This window comes from Labrus mixtus, chromosome 3 (genome assembly GCF_963584025.1).
Source record: "Labrus mixtus chromosome 3, fLabMix1.1, whole genome shotgun sequence".
Classification (NCBI taxonomy): domain Eukaryota; kingdom Metazoa; phylum Chordata; class Actinopteri; order Labriformes; family Labridae; genus Labrus; species Labrus mixtus.
The window spans coordinates 3,610,001-3,626,863 of NC_083614.1; the positions used below are offsets into that span (position 1 = coordinate 3,610,001).

The 16,863-nt window shown below is 45.4% G+C and overlaps 1 protein-coding gene across 5 annotated transcripts in view; it reads right to left on the reverse strand.

Moving 5' to 3' along the window:
• pip5k1ca (phosphatidylinositol-4-phosphate 5-kinase, type I, gamma a) overlaps positions 1 to 16,863 on the reverse strand; it is a 56,425-nt gene that overhangs the window by 13,574 nt on the left and 25,988 nt on the right. For all 5 annotated transcript variants that reach the window (XM_061034869.1, XM_061034868.1, XM_061034865.1 and 2 more), the window contains exons 7-14: positions 6,263 to 6,562; positions 5,067 to 5,275; positions 4,819 to 4,902; positions 4,133 to 4,181; positions 2,510 to 2,594; positions 1,110 to 1,271; positions 524 to 665; positions 131 to 163 (exon numbers count right to left, since the gene is read on the reverse strand). In XM_061034869.1, the coding sequence (XP_060890852.1) occupies positions 131 to 163; positions 524 to 665; positions 1,110 to 1,271; positions 2,510 to 2,594; positions 4,133 to 4,181; positions 4,819 to 4,902; positions 5,067 to 5,275; positions 6,263 to 6,562 (1,064 nt within the window). The remainder of the gene's footprint in view (positions 1 to 130; positions 164 to 523; positions 666 to 1,109; positions 1,272 to 2,509; positions 2,595 to 4,132; positions 4,182 to 4,818; positions 4,903 to 5,066; positions 5,276 to 6,262; positions 6,563 to 16,863) is intronic.

Here is a 16,863-nt window from a genome sequence, read left to right on the forward strand (position 1 = left end):
CCACCACACCCAGACACGTCTCGTGCTGAGAAAACAAAAAGCTGGCAGCCACAAAAAAAAAACAGTAACTCAGTTTTTCCTGCATATAAAGGTTTATGAAGTAAAAGTAGTGTTGATGCTTCTGACTCACCTCCCGTCATGGCTCAGAGACTGGGTGTGCCTCCTGGAGAGAGAGGACACAGAGTCAGAACAAGCTGTGTTCATAAATCATCCTAAAAACATTCAACACAGCAGCCAGTATGTCCTCCTTCTAACTTTAGATTCTGCTCCTGAATGCTCTGGATTTGTTTGGACCAGAGAAGGTAGGCGCTTTTAAGACACCCCCCACACGGGCGTTTTGGACGTCCCTCGGTTTACCAGATATGAGAGCAGTTATCAGGTCAAGGTTTTTAGTCATCATTACCCCCCCCCCCCATTCAAACTTGTACCAAACTATGATTTTACATCTTTTAGACATGCCAAGTCATTTCTCTGCTTTGGATACAATATATGTGTGTGTGTGTGTGTGTGTGTGTGTGTGTACCTGTAGCGGGGGTGCTCAGCTGTGTCAGAGGGGGATCTCTCCGGTATGGACAGAGAGGTGGTGGAGGAAAGAGTGGTGGCAATCGAGGCCGTGGTGGCTTCTTCAAACGATGGAGGAGTGCATGGAAGGAGATCTGGTCGCCCTGGAGGAGGGAGAGAGAGAGAGAGAGAGATATTTTAGCACTTTTTTCTTTGTAGAGTGTGTTCTGATCTGTTCTGATTGTGAAGCTTTTTGTTTCCAATGGCAACAGCTAAAAGCTTGATGTTTACTGAGGTTTGAAACAATCAGTGTCATTAAGCTTTTTATACTTTTATTTGGCGAGTGGATAGAGTATGAAGTCGGGATTAGAGAGAGAGGGTGGAGGATGACAAGCGGGAAGGGAGCCACAGGTCAGACTCGGACCCGGCTCTGCGCTAAGACTACGCCGCCATCTTTGATCCTTTTTATGGCTGACTCTCTTGCAGGAATCGGGTATTTCACAATAAACTTCACTTAAATGATGACATGCATGCTCCACCCCACTCTTCATCCCTACGCAATCACAGTAGAGCAGTACACACTGCTCCTGTGTGCAGGGCTTTCTTACCCTCATCCTCCAGCGTGGGGAAGCTGCGAGCTCCTCTCAGGTCATAGATGACATCATCTCTGTCGGAGGGGAGCTGGCTGGCTGACCACGCCGCACCAGGACCGGTTAACTTCGGCACCGTCAACGACACGCGACCCTTCTTGGACGGAGAAGACTTCAGAGCTGAGGAAACGAGAAGTTGAGGAAACGCGGTCAAAGTAAGTCTCACAGAGTAATGCCACACACAGACACACACACACACACACACACACACACACACACACACACACACACACACACACACACACACACACACACACTCTCTCTCTCTCTCTAGGAGGGTCTACATCCATCAAGTCATCAGCAGATTCATTTAGGCCCCGTGTCCACCCGGCACTGGCTGTGCGCCCGGGGAACTTTAGAAGAAGCGTTAGTGCGCGGAGAATAAAAGCACTGACACACACTGGCACAATGACAACAGTATCTTAAAAATGGCCGCTGTATGACCGACCCTGCTCCTGTATGTTTTATATTTGAGATGATTTTTCCTTCACTTTGAGCATCATATTGAGGATGCTTGACCTCCTACTTTGTCTGCACACGGAGCGAGGACGATATGTAGCAGACAGAAGGCGTTTTGGGACCGCAGGAATAGGGTATTTCTGCTATTTCACAATAATCTTCCAGTGAATTATGAGATGGTTAACAAATAGTCATAGTTCTAGGAACTGTTGGAGCCTTCCTCCTTTTTAATTGGTAGGCGCCTCGTTTCCCCGTTAAGAGGAACCTCTTCAGCTCCAGAGGAGGTACCATGTGAAGTTCTCAGGGAACTCCCTTTGTGGATACTTAATTTCCAAAACGTCCCCAGAACTGTTTGCTCTGAAAGAACCTAAAAATTATGAGGAATAACTGATATCTTGAAAAGTGCGTCGGTGACGTCAGCAGCACTTTTCTAAAAAGCTGAAAGATGTTCAGCTTGACGCGCTCGGGACATCTGAACAAAAGACGCTGAGCTCTGCGCTCCACCTGCTGCTGCTGCAAACGCTCTCTACTCGCTGTAAACATTGGAAAAAGACGCTGGCGCTCAGATGAAAATAGCAGGTGGACACGGGGCCTGAGTCTTGCTGATGAGTGGCAATGTGTTTCTCTGAATCGGAGGATATAATATCACAAGACAATCTGAAACAAGGTCTTAAAGTAAAAAAACATCCTGCTCGGTTACAATGAATTATTAATTCTCCTCTGAACATCTTCAAAAATAAATCTGCTCAGGGATGAAACTCTAACATGACACACAGCACACCTAATAAGGCCGTCTGTCTGCTGCATCACACACACACACACACACACACACACACACACACACACACACACACACACACAGCTCTGTCTGACTATGTAAGGCTGTAAGGTGAACTCACAGGAGCTCTTCCTGAACACCGTGTTGCTCATGAACTTGAAGAACCTGTCAGCATAGAAGCCGGGTCGGTGGACTGACACGGTGTCCTGAGGGAGAGACGGAGAGATTAATGAGACAAACAGTGCATGAATAACACACACACACACACACACACACACACACACACACACACACACACACACACACACACACACACACACACACACACACACACACACACACACACACAGAGACACACACACACACACACACACACACAGCAGATTATCTGTTTAGTGTCCCACTTTAGTTTCCTTCGGGTCACACCTCGATGCAGAGCAACACATTCAAACAAAAGGACAGAAATAGACACAGGCAGACTCTCCTTCATGAATGTTGCAGCAGACTGACAGGCGACACTCTGTGTTCATTTTGACCAGAAGACGGAGGAAGAGATGGAGCACGGCAGCAGCGTGGTTATTTTTAGCTTACTCACTTCATTATGAGTAACATGTTTGCAGTGATCCAGCGAACTGAGAGTACTGAGTGTAACACTGAGACAAAGTGAGGAGTCTCCATCAGCAGCAGAGACAGTGATGCACAGGGGGGGGGGGGGTCGGCTCACCCACCCACATACATGTATGAGTGTATTTCAGAGTGAGAGGAGAGATTTACAGGACTGATGATGTCTGATGATGAGGAGGAGAGTCGACATGAATCATCCCTGAATGTGAGCTGTCAATACATGAGTCACATTGGTGAAGAATTTAGGGAATTCTTATATGAAAAATCAGCATCTTAAGTTGTAAAAATGTACGACTAATAGTGCTTTCACACCTACAGAAAACTCCTGAAAACCTCCTGATATGTTCAGGCTGACAGGGATAGTGTCCCGCTGATAATCGGACAAAGAAGCATAAATTCTAAAAAAGTTGTGTGTGGTGGTATGAGCTGCCCATCAGGTCATGAAGATTAGCGGTCAAGTTTCTTCCGTTTGCCAAGATGCAGGACTCTCTCTGCTGCCAGTGGGCCGTTATATTCCTAATGTGTTTTTTTTTAAAACTGCATTAATCATAATTTGTATTGGATGTTGATTGTTTGACTACTTTGTGGCTGAACAACAAGTTGTACTTTTGTGTTTTCTAGTCTGGACATCTGATGGTGCAGACTCAGGGGAGAGGCTTTGCTTCCCACCTGAGACTGCAGTAACCAACCTCAGACCTCCTCGTACTGTGGTCTGCCTCAATCCAGCTCGTCTACATCATCGAGCTTACGGCGCCCTGTCAGGAGACGTACGACCTGCAGCTGACGTCTAACAACGAGGCTGGAAGGCAAAGGTCCGCAGGTCGATGTATTAACACCAAGACTACTCCGGGGGAGGGGAGTGGCCCACTAGCAGCCAGTCCTCCGCAGAGCTACTGGACTCAACCTCGGCCCTCAGGGGGGGTAGATGTGGTTTCACTGCGGGACTCACTGATGAACCCTTTAGAATTGGTTTGTATGTGACTTCCTGTGCTTCTGCAGTCTGTTGTATCTTCACGTGGTTTATAAAAGAGTTTTGTATAAAATCCAGTGTGTGTATCCAGGTGGCAGCACCTGATTGGCTGTGTCTCTTAAAGGTAAAAGACCTATTTAAAGCTCTCACCCCATCATGAACCAACGCCTTCCACGTGTGCTCCAGTTTCTTGATGAGCCTGAGGAAACAGAGAGAAGACACGGTGATGCAGAGATGTGAGTTTTTAATCACGCTCAGATGCAGATGATTCTAGCGACATCACGCCCGCAGGATGATGATATTACACTAGCTGAGGTTGTTAGAATGTACACAGAGCTATAATTCAATTAAATTCAAATAGCTTTATTGGCATGAATGTGTAAAATATTATTACAGATCAAAATATGTAATAATATATGCCAAAGCATTTAATAACAAATAATACAATAATAATAATTAAAAGTAATAATTAGCTATTAAATATTTTAACAATGAAAAAAAAAAAAAAAAATAATAATAATAATAATAATAATAATAATAATAATAATAATAATAAATAAAATAAAATAAATAATACAATTTGTGCCTGTGTGTGTGTGTGTGTGTGTGTGTTCAGGTTCCACTGGTTCTCATGCTCTGACAGGCTGTGATGAATTTTGCTGCTATCATTTAACAGTTTGGTTTTTCTCCCAGAAGATATGGGAGTTTCTGTGTGTGTGTTCATGCTCAGGGTTTACATGGGATATCTGGGGGAAGTAGGTATATAAGTGTATTTGAGCTCCGTCAGCAGCCTGTGACACTGAGAGGTGTCATCATGTTTCTGGTGTGAGCATCACCTGTAGGACTGCAGGATGTCGATGATTCCGATGTAGAGGAGAAGTCGCTCTCCTTTTCCGTTCACGGCTGGAATCCCACCCATCCTACAACCAGAGGCCAAATCAAACATCCATCAAAAGTTTGTCAAGATCAAAGTCATGTACAGTTAAACCTTTCAAGTCATGAATTTATGATGCAGTAAAGCAGTAAGTGTGAGCCGTGCACTCGCTCTTTCCTGTCACATTTCTCATCCAGCGGCTGAACTCACGTGTCGTCGGTGTCGATGGAGCCCCCGCAGGCGGCGCCTCCCTGGATGGACTCCATGGCGGTGGAGTACAGGGCCTTCTGCTGGGCCATGGGCCTCTTCTCATCGCTGCCGCCCTGAGAGCCCTCCATCTGCCTCTCCCTCTCCGCCTGGTCGATGTTGTGAACCCCGAGCAGCAGACTGTAGTCCATGATCTTAAAGCTTTCCAGCACCTGAACAAAGCACACACACACACACACACACACACACACACACACACACACACACACACACACACACACACACACACACACACACACACACACACACACACACACACACACACACACACACACACACACACACACACACACACACACACACACACACACACACACACACACACACACACACACACACACACACACACACACACACACACACACACACACACACACACACACACACACACACACACACACACAGATGTAAGGACAATAATAATGATGATGGCGCCTGTCGCTTTGGTAGCACCAGAAAAAGAAACATGACGCTGACTGTAACTCAAAGTTCTATCTGGAGGACAGGGGACGCCACAGTGATCCACGAGCATCCACACATTTATATCAAATGTATAAGCAACATCCAGAGTGTGCACGGACACACACACATTATTAACAAACAGCACCATCAACATCAACGTGAGGTGGAGGTTTACAACACCACAGACACGCCCTCTCCCCCTCCAGACACCTCGTTAAACCTCCTGCTCCTAACAAACCTTCATTCAGGAGGGAAGGACAAACACTCTGACAAACAGATTTCTCTCTCTCTGCCCACTTCTCCTCCACTTCTCCTCCACCTCCCTCCATCCCCACTTCTCCTCCACTTCTCCTCCACCTCCCTCCATCCCCACTTCTCCTCCACTTCTCCTCCATCCCTGCTCCTCTATTATTAATCAGGACACCTTAAGCATCCTGTATTTTCCATGTCCTTATGTGGACTTTCTCCTCTTGGTCTCTTTCTGCACATATTCCCCTGAGAGGCATTTCTTCATCGTCTCTAATCCATCCCTCTCTCTCTCTCTCTGGAGACTCTAGATCAGGGAGGAATGTGGATCCTCCTTCAGAATCACTGAACCACTTCAGCCCCCCCCCCCGAGCTGGTTCTTGCTCATCATTTCCACATGGAGCAGAGTTAGTTTAATCTTTCTCACTCACCAGGCAGTCTCTCTGCAGGGTCTTCACCAGAGCGTTGTACGTGTCCTGGTCCAGCATCAGGCCGTCCTGCAGGTCTTGCATGAAGTCCAGGTCTTTGAAGGTTGGCCGGGCCTTCTGCCTCTCCTTCCTGGACGCTTGCCTCTTGTAGGTGGAGCCCTTCAGGTCATATTTGAGGTGCATGCGAACCACACGAGGGAGGACGTTATTCATCACCACCACGCGGATGTTCTTCCCGCCCGACTGAACGCAGTACAGGCCGAAAAACTTGGGCAGCAAAGTGCGGGGGTTCTGATTCAAGTTCTGAAAACAACAAGAGACAGAGAGAGAGGAGAGATAAGACCCCATGAACTTTATCTAATTATCACAAACTAGGAGAATCCCCCTCCATCAGCAGTTCACTGTTTATCGGTTTACCTGACATATGTTCTCTGGAAAAGTTGCTAATTTATAAGATTCTGAAGAGCAAGTTAAGACGAAGAGCAAGTTAACCCGCCCCGCTTTGACCTTTAACCCCTCCTGTTCACTTTACGGGACTCTGCAGGGTTTAATGAAGAGGTGATGCATGCTCGTTCAAATACAACAATCAACCTTTTGTCAAGCCCTGTCCTCCTTGGTTACTGTTGCTAGGGGTACTTCTCACATCTCTTAAACTGCATGGATGTTTCCTTCACTTGCACGCCTCCCCCAAAAGTTTTATTCATAGGGGGGGCGGGACGTCGTTGATTTACAGACAGACAGTCGCCATGGTTACTCACTCTCACCTGCCCGCTGCACACTGAACGAGAGGAGAGAGAGAGCAGCTGACTGACATCACTTCAAGCAGCATGCATAGATACTAATGAGATAATAAATTCATGTTCTGTTCAAAATAAATTACCTCGCTGATTTGCTCGCCTCCCACCGTTTCATAACGCCGTCTCATTCTCGTTTCCGTTATCACAACAGGTGAGCTTCGAGTGGAGAGGCTTTTTAGTAACTTGTAAAAACAGAGAGAGAGCAGAAAAACACCGGGGTTCAATCTCCCCTCGTTGTTTGTCTGAGCTTGCTCTGTCTGACTCTCTGACGTTAACGTCTCTCGGGCTCGTTAAAAGAGTTCGTCATGAGGACTTCCGGTGGCGCTGAAGCGAATGGCAGCCTAAAAACCCCGCTCCCAACCGGTCGGATATTTATCCACTTTGAAGAACATTAAGATAAAAAAAAAAACTGTACTGAAACTTAGCATGGAAGGGGATAAACAAAAAAAGACTAAATGTAAACAAGGCTTAAGACATGGTCAAGGAGAGACAGTCGAAGAAACATACAGTGAGGAGGAAAACTATGAGAACAATGGCGACGCTGACAAAGAAGTAGCTAGCCCCGTCATGCAGGCCATCTATAACGAGATTCGTGCTCTCAGGTCGGATCTTAAAAGTGAAATGAGTGAATTCCGACTTTCCTTTCGTAAAGACATGAAGAAGGAGTTGAACGAGTTTAGAGGAGAAATCAACCGGAAACTACAGGTGAGCTACAGGCTACCATAGCAAGAGTGGCGGTTGCCGAACAGCGTATATCTGACATTGAAGAATGGGACACGGCAGTGAAGGAGGCTCTCACCCAGGCTCTAGAGAACCAAGAGGTCCTGCAGGCTAAGTTAACCGAGCTAGAAGCACGCTCACGCCGGAACAATCTCCGTATATACGGAGTACCGGAGAGATCAGAGGGGTCCAATCTATCGGATCTATCAATCTATCTAATAAAATCAGAAGTCGGACTGCCGGTCGCGGACATGACTGGTGATTTGCTTCCTCGAGTTCAGAGTGAAAGAACAGGTATTGCATATGTAACCAGCTTAAAATTATTATTATTATTTTATATTTGAAACTTCACCAAATCCTGATAAACATTGAAGAAATATTTGTTTTAACATGTTTAATGTGTGTTTTGTGGCTCACTGAAGTTCAACTGTTAATACCTTTACTGTCACTTTAAGAGGTCGTAGTGTGCGTGACGTCATGTGTTGTGCTTCTCTGAGTCCGCGCTAAGCTCACTCAGAGAAGGGGACTGGAGACCCGCGTGTGTGAGAGAGACTGCATGTTACTGAGACTTTTGTATTTCTTTTTGACTTGTGCAGATGCAGCAGCCAGCACGGTTCACAATAAATGAGAAACCAGTAGCAGATCGTGGTCCGAGTACTTCTTCTTTCAACACAACAACAGAACACAACGCAGATATCACGACCAGTAACAGATGTGCATCCAGTGAAGTTTAGAACTTCAGCAGGACAGGCACACCCGTTACAATGGTGCCGTGACTTTTCAAGGATTGGTCTAAGAAACCACGCCAGCTCGTTCACCGAGGGAGGCTGCCATCACTTGTCTTTTTGGGTACTCAGGTATTTTGTTGGACTGCACCTGATGATTCAGTGTAAAGTTTTTTTTACATTAGCTTATATTATATAGTTTAGTGGTTAGAAAAAAAGAAGACAACAAGGAATATATACAGGAACTTTTTTTTTTTGTTTACTCAAGGAACTGAGTTAGTTGAAGTACTTAAAAGGGTAAAATTGTGTGTCTAAGTTACTCACATAATTTGATTTCTCTTGGTGTGATTTTCACACTTTAAGAGGTGTTTGTACATTTCATTTTTGCTGTATTGTTTTTTTTTTCCTCGACTATCTTCTCTGTGTGACAGTCGTGTGTGACAGAAATATGGCAGAAGGTGAGACATTTCTCTTTGACAAGGAAGGGGAGGATACTGATCGTGTTTCTTTAGACTACCAGTTCGGTATGGGTAGGGGGTTTCTCAATCACCCCTCAGTAGTCAGAACACCAGGGCCTAGAGACTCAGCATTAGGTACTCCTCATCTTACCTCCACACGCTATGTGAGTCAGAAAACATCTAGTCATGTCGAACAGAACCCAGACTTGGGCTCACTCATTACACAGTTAGCTGAGAAGCTAGGTGAGTCTATAACTGCTCAGCTGCAATCAGATAGGAGCACACAAAACATCAGAACCTCTGTACAGCAATCAGAGACGACACTCCCAGACGTCAAAGTGGTTTTGCAGTCGGATGCAAAGGAACCGCCAATATTCAGAGGTGATGGCATGAAGTTCACAGTTCATGAGTGGCAAAACCTTATGTCCTTGTATCTGAAGAAACGTTCCATTCTAGTTCATGAGCATTCACAAGAAATCCTTGCGAGGCTGATGGGTAAAGCAGGAGATGTGGTGAGGATAAAGCTACGTAACAACACATCCATTGACCATGCTGCTAATCCTCACATGATTTTTGACATCTTAAAGCAACACTTCAGCAAACTAACATACTCAAGCATGCCATTAGCAGACTTCTACAACACTCTGCCCATGGCAGGTGAAGACGCCATGGAGTATTGGATCAGGTTGAACAAAACGGTGGATGTGGCAGATGAATGCTTGAGGAGGCAGGGCCGTACCATCGATGATCCAGGCCATGAGGTCAGTATGATGTTTATCAAACACTGTCCTGATCAGTCACTCGCCAGTGTTTTCAAGTTCAAGTCTGCAGAGAAATGGTCAGCCTGTGAAATCCAAGAGAGACTTGATGAGCATATGCAGGAGAAAAAGACTCTAGCTGCAGCTTCATGTCCGCTGAAACCCAGCTCAACAGTGCATGAAGTCCATTCTCAGTGTCATGTGCCTATGGTTGGTGATGTACCAGCCTGTAACTACAGTAAGTCATCTGTACCACCTCAAGCTTCCACTAATGTTACTAATGTTGACAATGACTGCATGAAGAGCTTAGTGAGCTTGTTAGATCGACTAGTTACACAGCAAACTCAGGTGCCAGCTCATCTCAGCAACCAAACTACAGTGCCTCAGTCCTCTCAGAAGGCGTGTAGGGTTTGTGGGGCCCTTGTTCATTCCACATTGTCTCACTGCAGACGGGAGAACGGATGTCGGAAGTGCCTGTCTCCTGGTCACTGGAAGAAAGACTGTCCACAGCAGCACAACAAGAGCCGTCTCCAGCCCACTGACAGTACTCCCAGCCAGAACCAGCAGTTAAACTAGAAAACCCACACCCTGGGAGGGGCGGTGTGGGTAACGTGAATGAATCCCTCTCTGAAACTTGTGACCTCTCTGATCTGTATGAGGAAAGCTGTGCCAAAGGACCTAAGGGGTCGAGAATAGTCATTCAAGCCACTCAGAAGATTCAAGCTTTCAGTGAGCTTTTCTATGCTCCAGTTCTTGTCAACCACAATGTGCAAATTCAAGGCATGATAGATTCTGGCTCTATGGCTTGTAGCATCAGCCAACATGCAGTGGACAAACTCAGTTTCGGCTGGTGTTTTGCCTGAGAAGCAGCAACCTGAAGAAAACATTGTTTTGATTGGCTGTGGTGGTCTGCAGACTCGACCTGAGGGATTTTATGACTTGGAGATGCAGCTCTATGGTATTAGTTGCATTGTACCCACCTTAGTAGTTCCTGGTCAGCATGACGATCTCATTGTGGGCTCAAATGTCATCAAATATCTGATTCATGCCCTGAAAAATGACAACGGTTACTGGGACATTGCCTCGAGACATGGACATCAGTCTCACTCAGATATTGAGCATTTCTTGTCGATGTTCACCAACGTTGAACGTTGGAGAGGAAGTGAGGTTCCTGATAAAATAGGGACTGTCAAGCTCACACAGGCCGTAACCCTCTTACCTAAACATGAACATTTGGTGTGGGGCAGATTACCTGCTAATGCTCCTATGTCACCAGGCAGTACTTTTATGGTCGAACCAACCAGCTCCAAAGTTATGCCACGGGGGATCTTGGTGGGTCGCCTGGTCACACCTCTCTGGGGAGACAGGTGGGTACCGATGACAGTTGTTAACCCATCTGACAAAGCTGTCACACTAAAAAGAAACAGCAAGCTAGCTGATGTGTTTCCATGCTTGGCAATAGAGGATCTGGACGTCTTCCAGGGTCTACACAAAGTGGCAGAGAAACAACAATGTGACTCAGCAAACGAGGAACCTGACACAGAGACGCTTCAACCTGACTCTTCATCCAGCTCTTGTCCCACTGCTCAGTCAGCCAACAGTCTGTCAGATATGGGCCTAGGTGACATCGACATTGATTTCTGTCAGGTTAGTGAAGCTTGCAGGTCTCGTCTTACGCAGCTGCTAACAGAATATCAAGACATCTTCTCCAAGCATTCGCTGGACTGTGGCGAAGTCAAGGGATACGCACACCGCATCCATCTCACTGATGATCGCCCTTTTCGCTTGCCATACAGAAGGGTTCCGCCAGCTCATTATCAAAAGCTGAGGCAGGTTCTGACAGATATGGAGGAAAAGGGGATCATCAGGAAGTCCACCAGTGAGTATGCTTCACCTCTTGTGATGGTGTGGAAGAAAGATGGTGGGTTGCGACTGTGCAATGACTTCAGGTGGCTGAACGCCCGGACTTTGAAGGACGCCCACCCACTACCACACCAGTCTGACTGTTTGGCTGCCCTTGGGGGAAACTGTTTTTTCAGCACAATGGACCTGACCTCTGGCTTCTTCAACATTCCCATGCATGAAGACGACAAGAAATACACAGCTTTCACTACACCCCTTGGGTTGCATGAGTACAACCGCATGCCACATGGTCTGTGTAACAGCCCAGCTTCCTTTATGAGGATGATGATTGGCATCTTTGGGGACATGAACTTTTCAAAGCTCCTCTGTTATCTTGATGATCTTCTTGTTTTTGCGCCATCAGAGGAAGAAGCCCTTTCAAGACTACAGACAGTGTTTCAAAGGCTGCGGGAGAACAACTTGAAACTCGCTCCTAAGAAATGCCATCTGCTACAGAAACAAGTCAACTTTCTCGGCCATGTCATTAACGGTGGAGGCGTGTCTGTTGATCCTGCAAAGGTGGAGGTCATCAACAACATGACAGTACCAGACCTCATGGAGGCGGAAAGGTTCACACCTTCTGTGCAGAGAATCAAATCATTCCTTGGCATGGTGTTTTACTATCAACATTTCATTCCTAACTGTTCCTCCATCGCAAAGCCTTTGTTCGCACTTACAGCTGGACAGAAAAGACGGGGCAAGGCTGCCAAGAATGCAAGGTCCCAAGGCACCTTCTGCAAGCTAACACCTGCGGCTTGGACAGTGGAATGTGGTGCTGCATTTGACAAGTTGAAGCTCATGCTGTTGGAGTATGTTGTCCTTGCCCATCCTGACTTTGATGAACCATTTATCCTGTCAGTTGATGCGTCACTGGACGGTCTAGGTGCTGTGCTTTCTCAAGTTCCACGAGGTGAAACCAAGGCCAGGCCTATAGCTTTTGCAAGCAAGACTCTCAGTGCTTCACAGCGAAAATACCCAGCTCATCGTTTGGAGTTCATGGCTTTAAAGTGGAGTGTATGTGAGAAGTTCAGCCATTGGTTGAAGGGACGCAGTTTCACCGTCTGGATGGATAATAATCCGCTCACTTACCTTCTAACGAAGCCAAAACTTGACGCGTGAGATCCGCTGGGTGTCTAAGCTTGCATCTTACTCTTTCGACCTCAAACACCTACCTGGGAAAAGAAATGTGGTTGCAGATGCCTTGAGCCGTGACCCCTTTGCAAAGACTGTTGGCCAAAGGCTGCTGAAAGAACCTTACACCACCTTTGAGGTTGAGTTGGTGTGCATGGATTTCTGGTCAGCAGAGGACAGCAAACAGCGATCTGTGGACGTCCTTGTGGTCACCGACCACTTCACCAAACTTGCCCATGCATTTCCCTGTGCTAATCAGACAGCGAAGCAGGTTGCCAAAAAACTCTGGGACAACGTGTTCTGTGTGTATGGCTTTCCAGAAAGAATTCATTCTGACCAGGGCACCAATTTTGAGAGCAACTTGATTGCAGAACTTCTCCGGCTAGCTGGTGATAAAAAATCCCACACAACAGCGTACCATCCAATGGGCAATGGGGGTACAGAGAGATTTAATCGCACGTTGGGTAGCATGCTTCGTACTCTCCCCCTCAAGGAGAAACAGCATTGGCCACAACAGATTCAGACCCTCACGTTTGCTTATAATGCAACCATCCACGAGACAACAGGTTATGCGCCCTTTTTCCTCATGTTTGGGCGTGTCCCTAGACTGCCGGTGGATGTCATGTTCAAGCGTGTTTTGAATGACCCTGCAGTTGCTGACTATGACTCTTATTCTAAGTATCTACTTTCCTGCTTGAAAGGCGCGATGGAGATCGCCCAGAAACACTCTTCCACTGAGCAGCAGCACCAAGCCCAGCAATACAACAGGCGAGTTAAAGGTACCCACCTGTCTGTTGGTGACCTGTTTTGGTTGCAAACAAGGGAGAACGTGGGAAGAGGAAACTAGCTGACAAATGGGAGGATGGAGTGTACACTGTTGTTGATGCGAATCCCAGTATACATGTTTACAGGATACAAGATGCAGAAGGACACACAAGAGTTGTACACAGGAATCTCTTACTGGAAGTCAACTTCCTGCCACTTCTCTGGATCGGTCAGAGCGAGGATGCTCATGCAACAGATCTATCATTGGACAGTGTGGAGTCTGATCAGGATGATTGTCTCTCAGATGTTGATGATACAGCTTCAATGGCTGGACTATTGACTCAGGTTGACAGCACGTGTGACCTCTCATGTTCCGAAGATGGAGTGGAGTCTGAAGTTTCAACAGTTTATGAGCCAGCGAGTTTGGAAGAGCTGATCCAGTCTAGTCCAGTACCCAGTCCTGCAGCTGCCATTGCTGACAGTCCATCTACCTCACTTACAACACATGCTGACACCTCAGTTGACACTGGTTCACACACACACGCTGACGCTAGTGGTGAGGTCAGGACACGTGCAGGCAGATTAGTGAAATCAGTGAATAGACTGATAGAGTCCATGGTCCAGAAACCATTTCTAAAGGGTCCAAAACTTTCTTTTGCTAACCGTTCTCAATCTTTTCTTGCCTTTGAGAATTAAAATGTGAAATGTAACATTTTTTTTTTTTCTGTGGAAGATTTTGGTGGGCTGCGCTTTGAGTTTTCTTTGTACGATTGCAGGTGTCTGTGGGACTTGATTTTAGGGCCAAGTTTTGTGTGGCGTATTAGGCGTCACATTTTGCTAAAGGAATGTAGGGACCTGATCAACCTCTTTCTTTCCTGAACCTTGTATGTGAGGTAGCTTTTAAGTTGTTTAAGGAGACTAGGTCTTTCTTATTACTTGTGCAAGGTTATGCCAGAGTAGACATATTGCCTTTTGGATCTTTATAGGATCAGGATGTTGGTGAATTTCAGGAGGGGTATATGTAACCAGCTTAAAATTATTATTATTATTTTATATTTGAAACTTCACCAAATCCTGATAAACATTGAAGAAATATTTGTTTTAACATGTTTAATGTGTGTTTTGTGGCTCACTGAAGTTCAACTGTTAATACCTTTACTGTCACTTTAAGAGGTCGTAGTGTGCGTGACGTCATGTGTTGTGCTTCTCTGAGTCCGCGCTAAGCTCACTCAGAGAAGGGGACTGGAGACCCGCGTGTGTGAGAGAGACTGCATGTTACTGAGACTTTTGTATTTCTTTTTGACTTGTGCAGATGCAACAGCCAGCACGGTTCACAATAAATGAGAAACCAGTAGCAGATCGTGGTCCGAGTACTTCTTCTTTCAACACAACAACAGAACACAACGCAGATATCACGACCAGTAACAGATGTGCATCCAGTGAAGTTTAGAACTTCAGCAGGACAGGCACACCCGTTACACATACTGCGTGGAGAAAGAAAGATGTTTGCTACGAGGGAAAATGATTTATTTTGATCAAGATTACCCTTCCGAGATTTTGAAGAAAAGAAAGGCATATGTGGAGATACTGAGCGTGCTCAAAGGAATCCGCTTCCAAACGCCACATCCAGCTAAGCTGAAGGTGTTTTTTGACAGCGGTACCCAGGTCTACGAGAGTGCGGCTGAGGCGGCTAAAGACCTGAAGAAGAGAGGATTCCCTATGGAAAACGTTAAGGAGCCAGACTCTGCAACGTTGAAGCAGCGGAGATTGGCAACGTGGGAGAAGGCAGGTGCAGATCGCCGCAGACAGGTAGTGGACCACAGGTGGATAAAAGAGAGACTACGGAGCTTTCAGCGTACTCCACTGGGAGCATCTGTTGCTGGCGAGTGAAGCGCCCGAGGGTAAACATCTCCACACTATCGCGGGGTGAGTGGCTACCGGTTGGAGCCATGTACCTCTATAGAAGGTAAACCCAGTGACTGTTAATTGAGATATCATCGTGTCATCTGGGACTAACCCCCCAGCTTGGACCCTCATCTTTAACACTGGGCTTCAAAAGGAAAGTGTTATTAACTCCCATGTAAAGTGGATGACTTATTACTGCGCTCTAGTCAGTCTACCAGGAGAGTTACTACTAAAAATAACCAGATTTGTTTAAGTTGAACCTTATACTTAAGAGTTAAATACTATAGTGTTTCTGTTTCTACCTAAATTGGAATTATATAGGCCTACTTAAGATGATAACGCTGGGGCTTTTGAGTTTTGTCTACTTACTATGAGAGTTTAAGTACTTCCTCAAACTTACCTATGTTGCTTTTTTATACCCAAAAAAGAAAATGCTTTTGCAATTTAATTTTCAATCTACTAAGGAATTAAATTTTTCTTTCCTAAAAGTGCTTATTCCTATCCTTATACTTGAGAAGACAATACTTATGTTTCTCGACTCTCTGCCAATTTACAAAGAGACTTAATATTATTATTTACTGAGCTTGATAATATGGAGCTTTATACCGGTTTTGGGGAAACTGACTTGAAAATGCTACCGGTGCAGACTAGTATCTTCTTTGATACCTACGAGAGGCCCTCGACAGACGCGAGGATCTCCTCTCAACTTGAGGTTTTATTTGAACTTCGGACTTGGAAGTCTTTGGTTTGTGTTTTTCTGTTTTGTTGTTCAGTGTTCATGTTTGGGATATCATGGGTAATGTTACACAGGTGTACACAGTTTGAAAGGAGTATATGCATCATCAGGAATATAAGATAGTCATGCTAAATGTCAATGGGCTGCATAATCCCATTAAAAGGAGTAAAATTATAGCTAAAATGAAACGAGAAAAGCTGCAGGTAGTTTTTTGGCAAGAGACTCATCTGTCTTCTTTAGAACAAATTAAAAAAAACTTGGATTTCAAAATACCTATTACTCATCTCATAAATCAGGCCGTAGGAGGGGAGTGACCATACTGATCCCTAATGCAGTAAATTTTGAATTTATTTCAGAAGTGAAAGATAAGGAAGGGAGATTTGTTTTAGTAAAGGGCAAATTTGACAATGTAGAAGTAACTTTACTTAATGTGTATGCCTTCACGGCTTTTCAGAAAAAGGAAAAACAGAGAAGACTTGTTGAACTACAAGAGGAAATGAAGTCATTAGAAATCAGACACACTGAACAAAAAGATCCTCAGATATTAACTAGAATAAACAAAATGAAACAAGATATAAATGGTATATATGATGAGGAAATTGAAAAACAACTTAAATTTACCAAACAAAGGTATTATGAGACGGGGCCTAGGGCGATGAAACTACTTTCCTGGAAGATACGAAAACAACGGGGAAAGAATACGATTT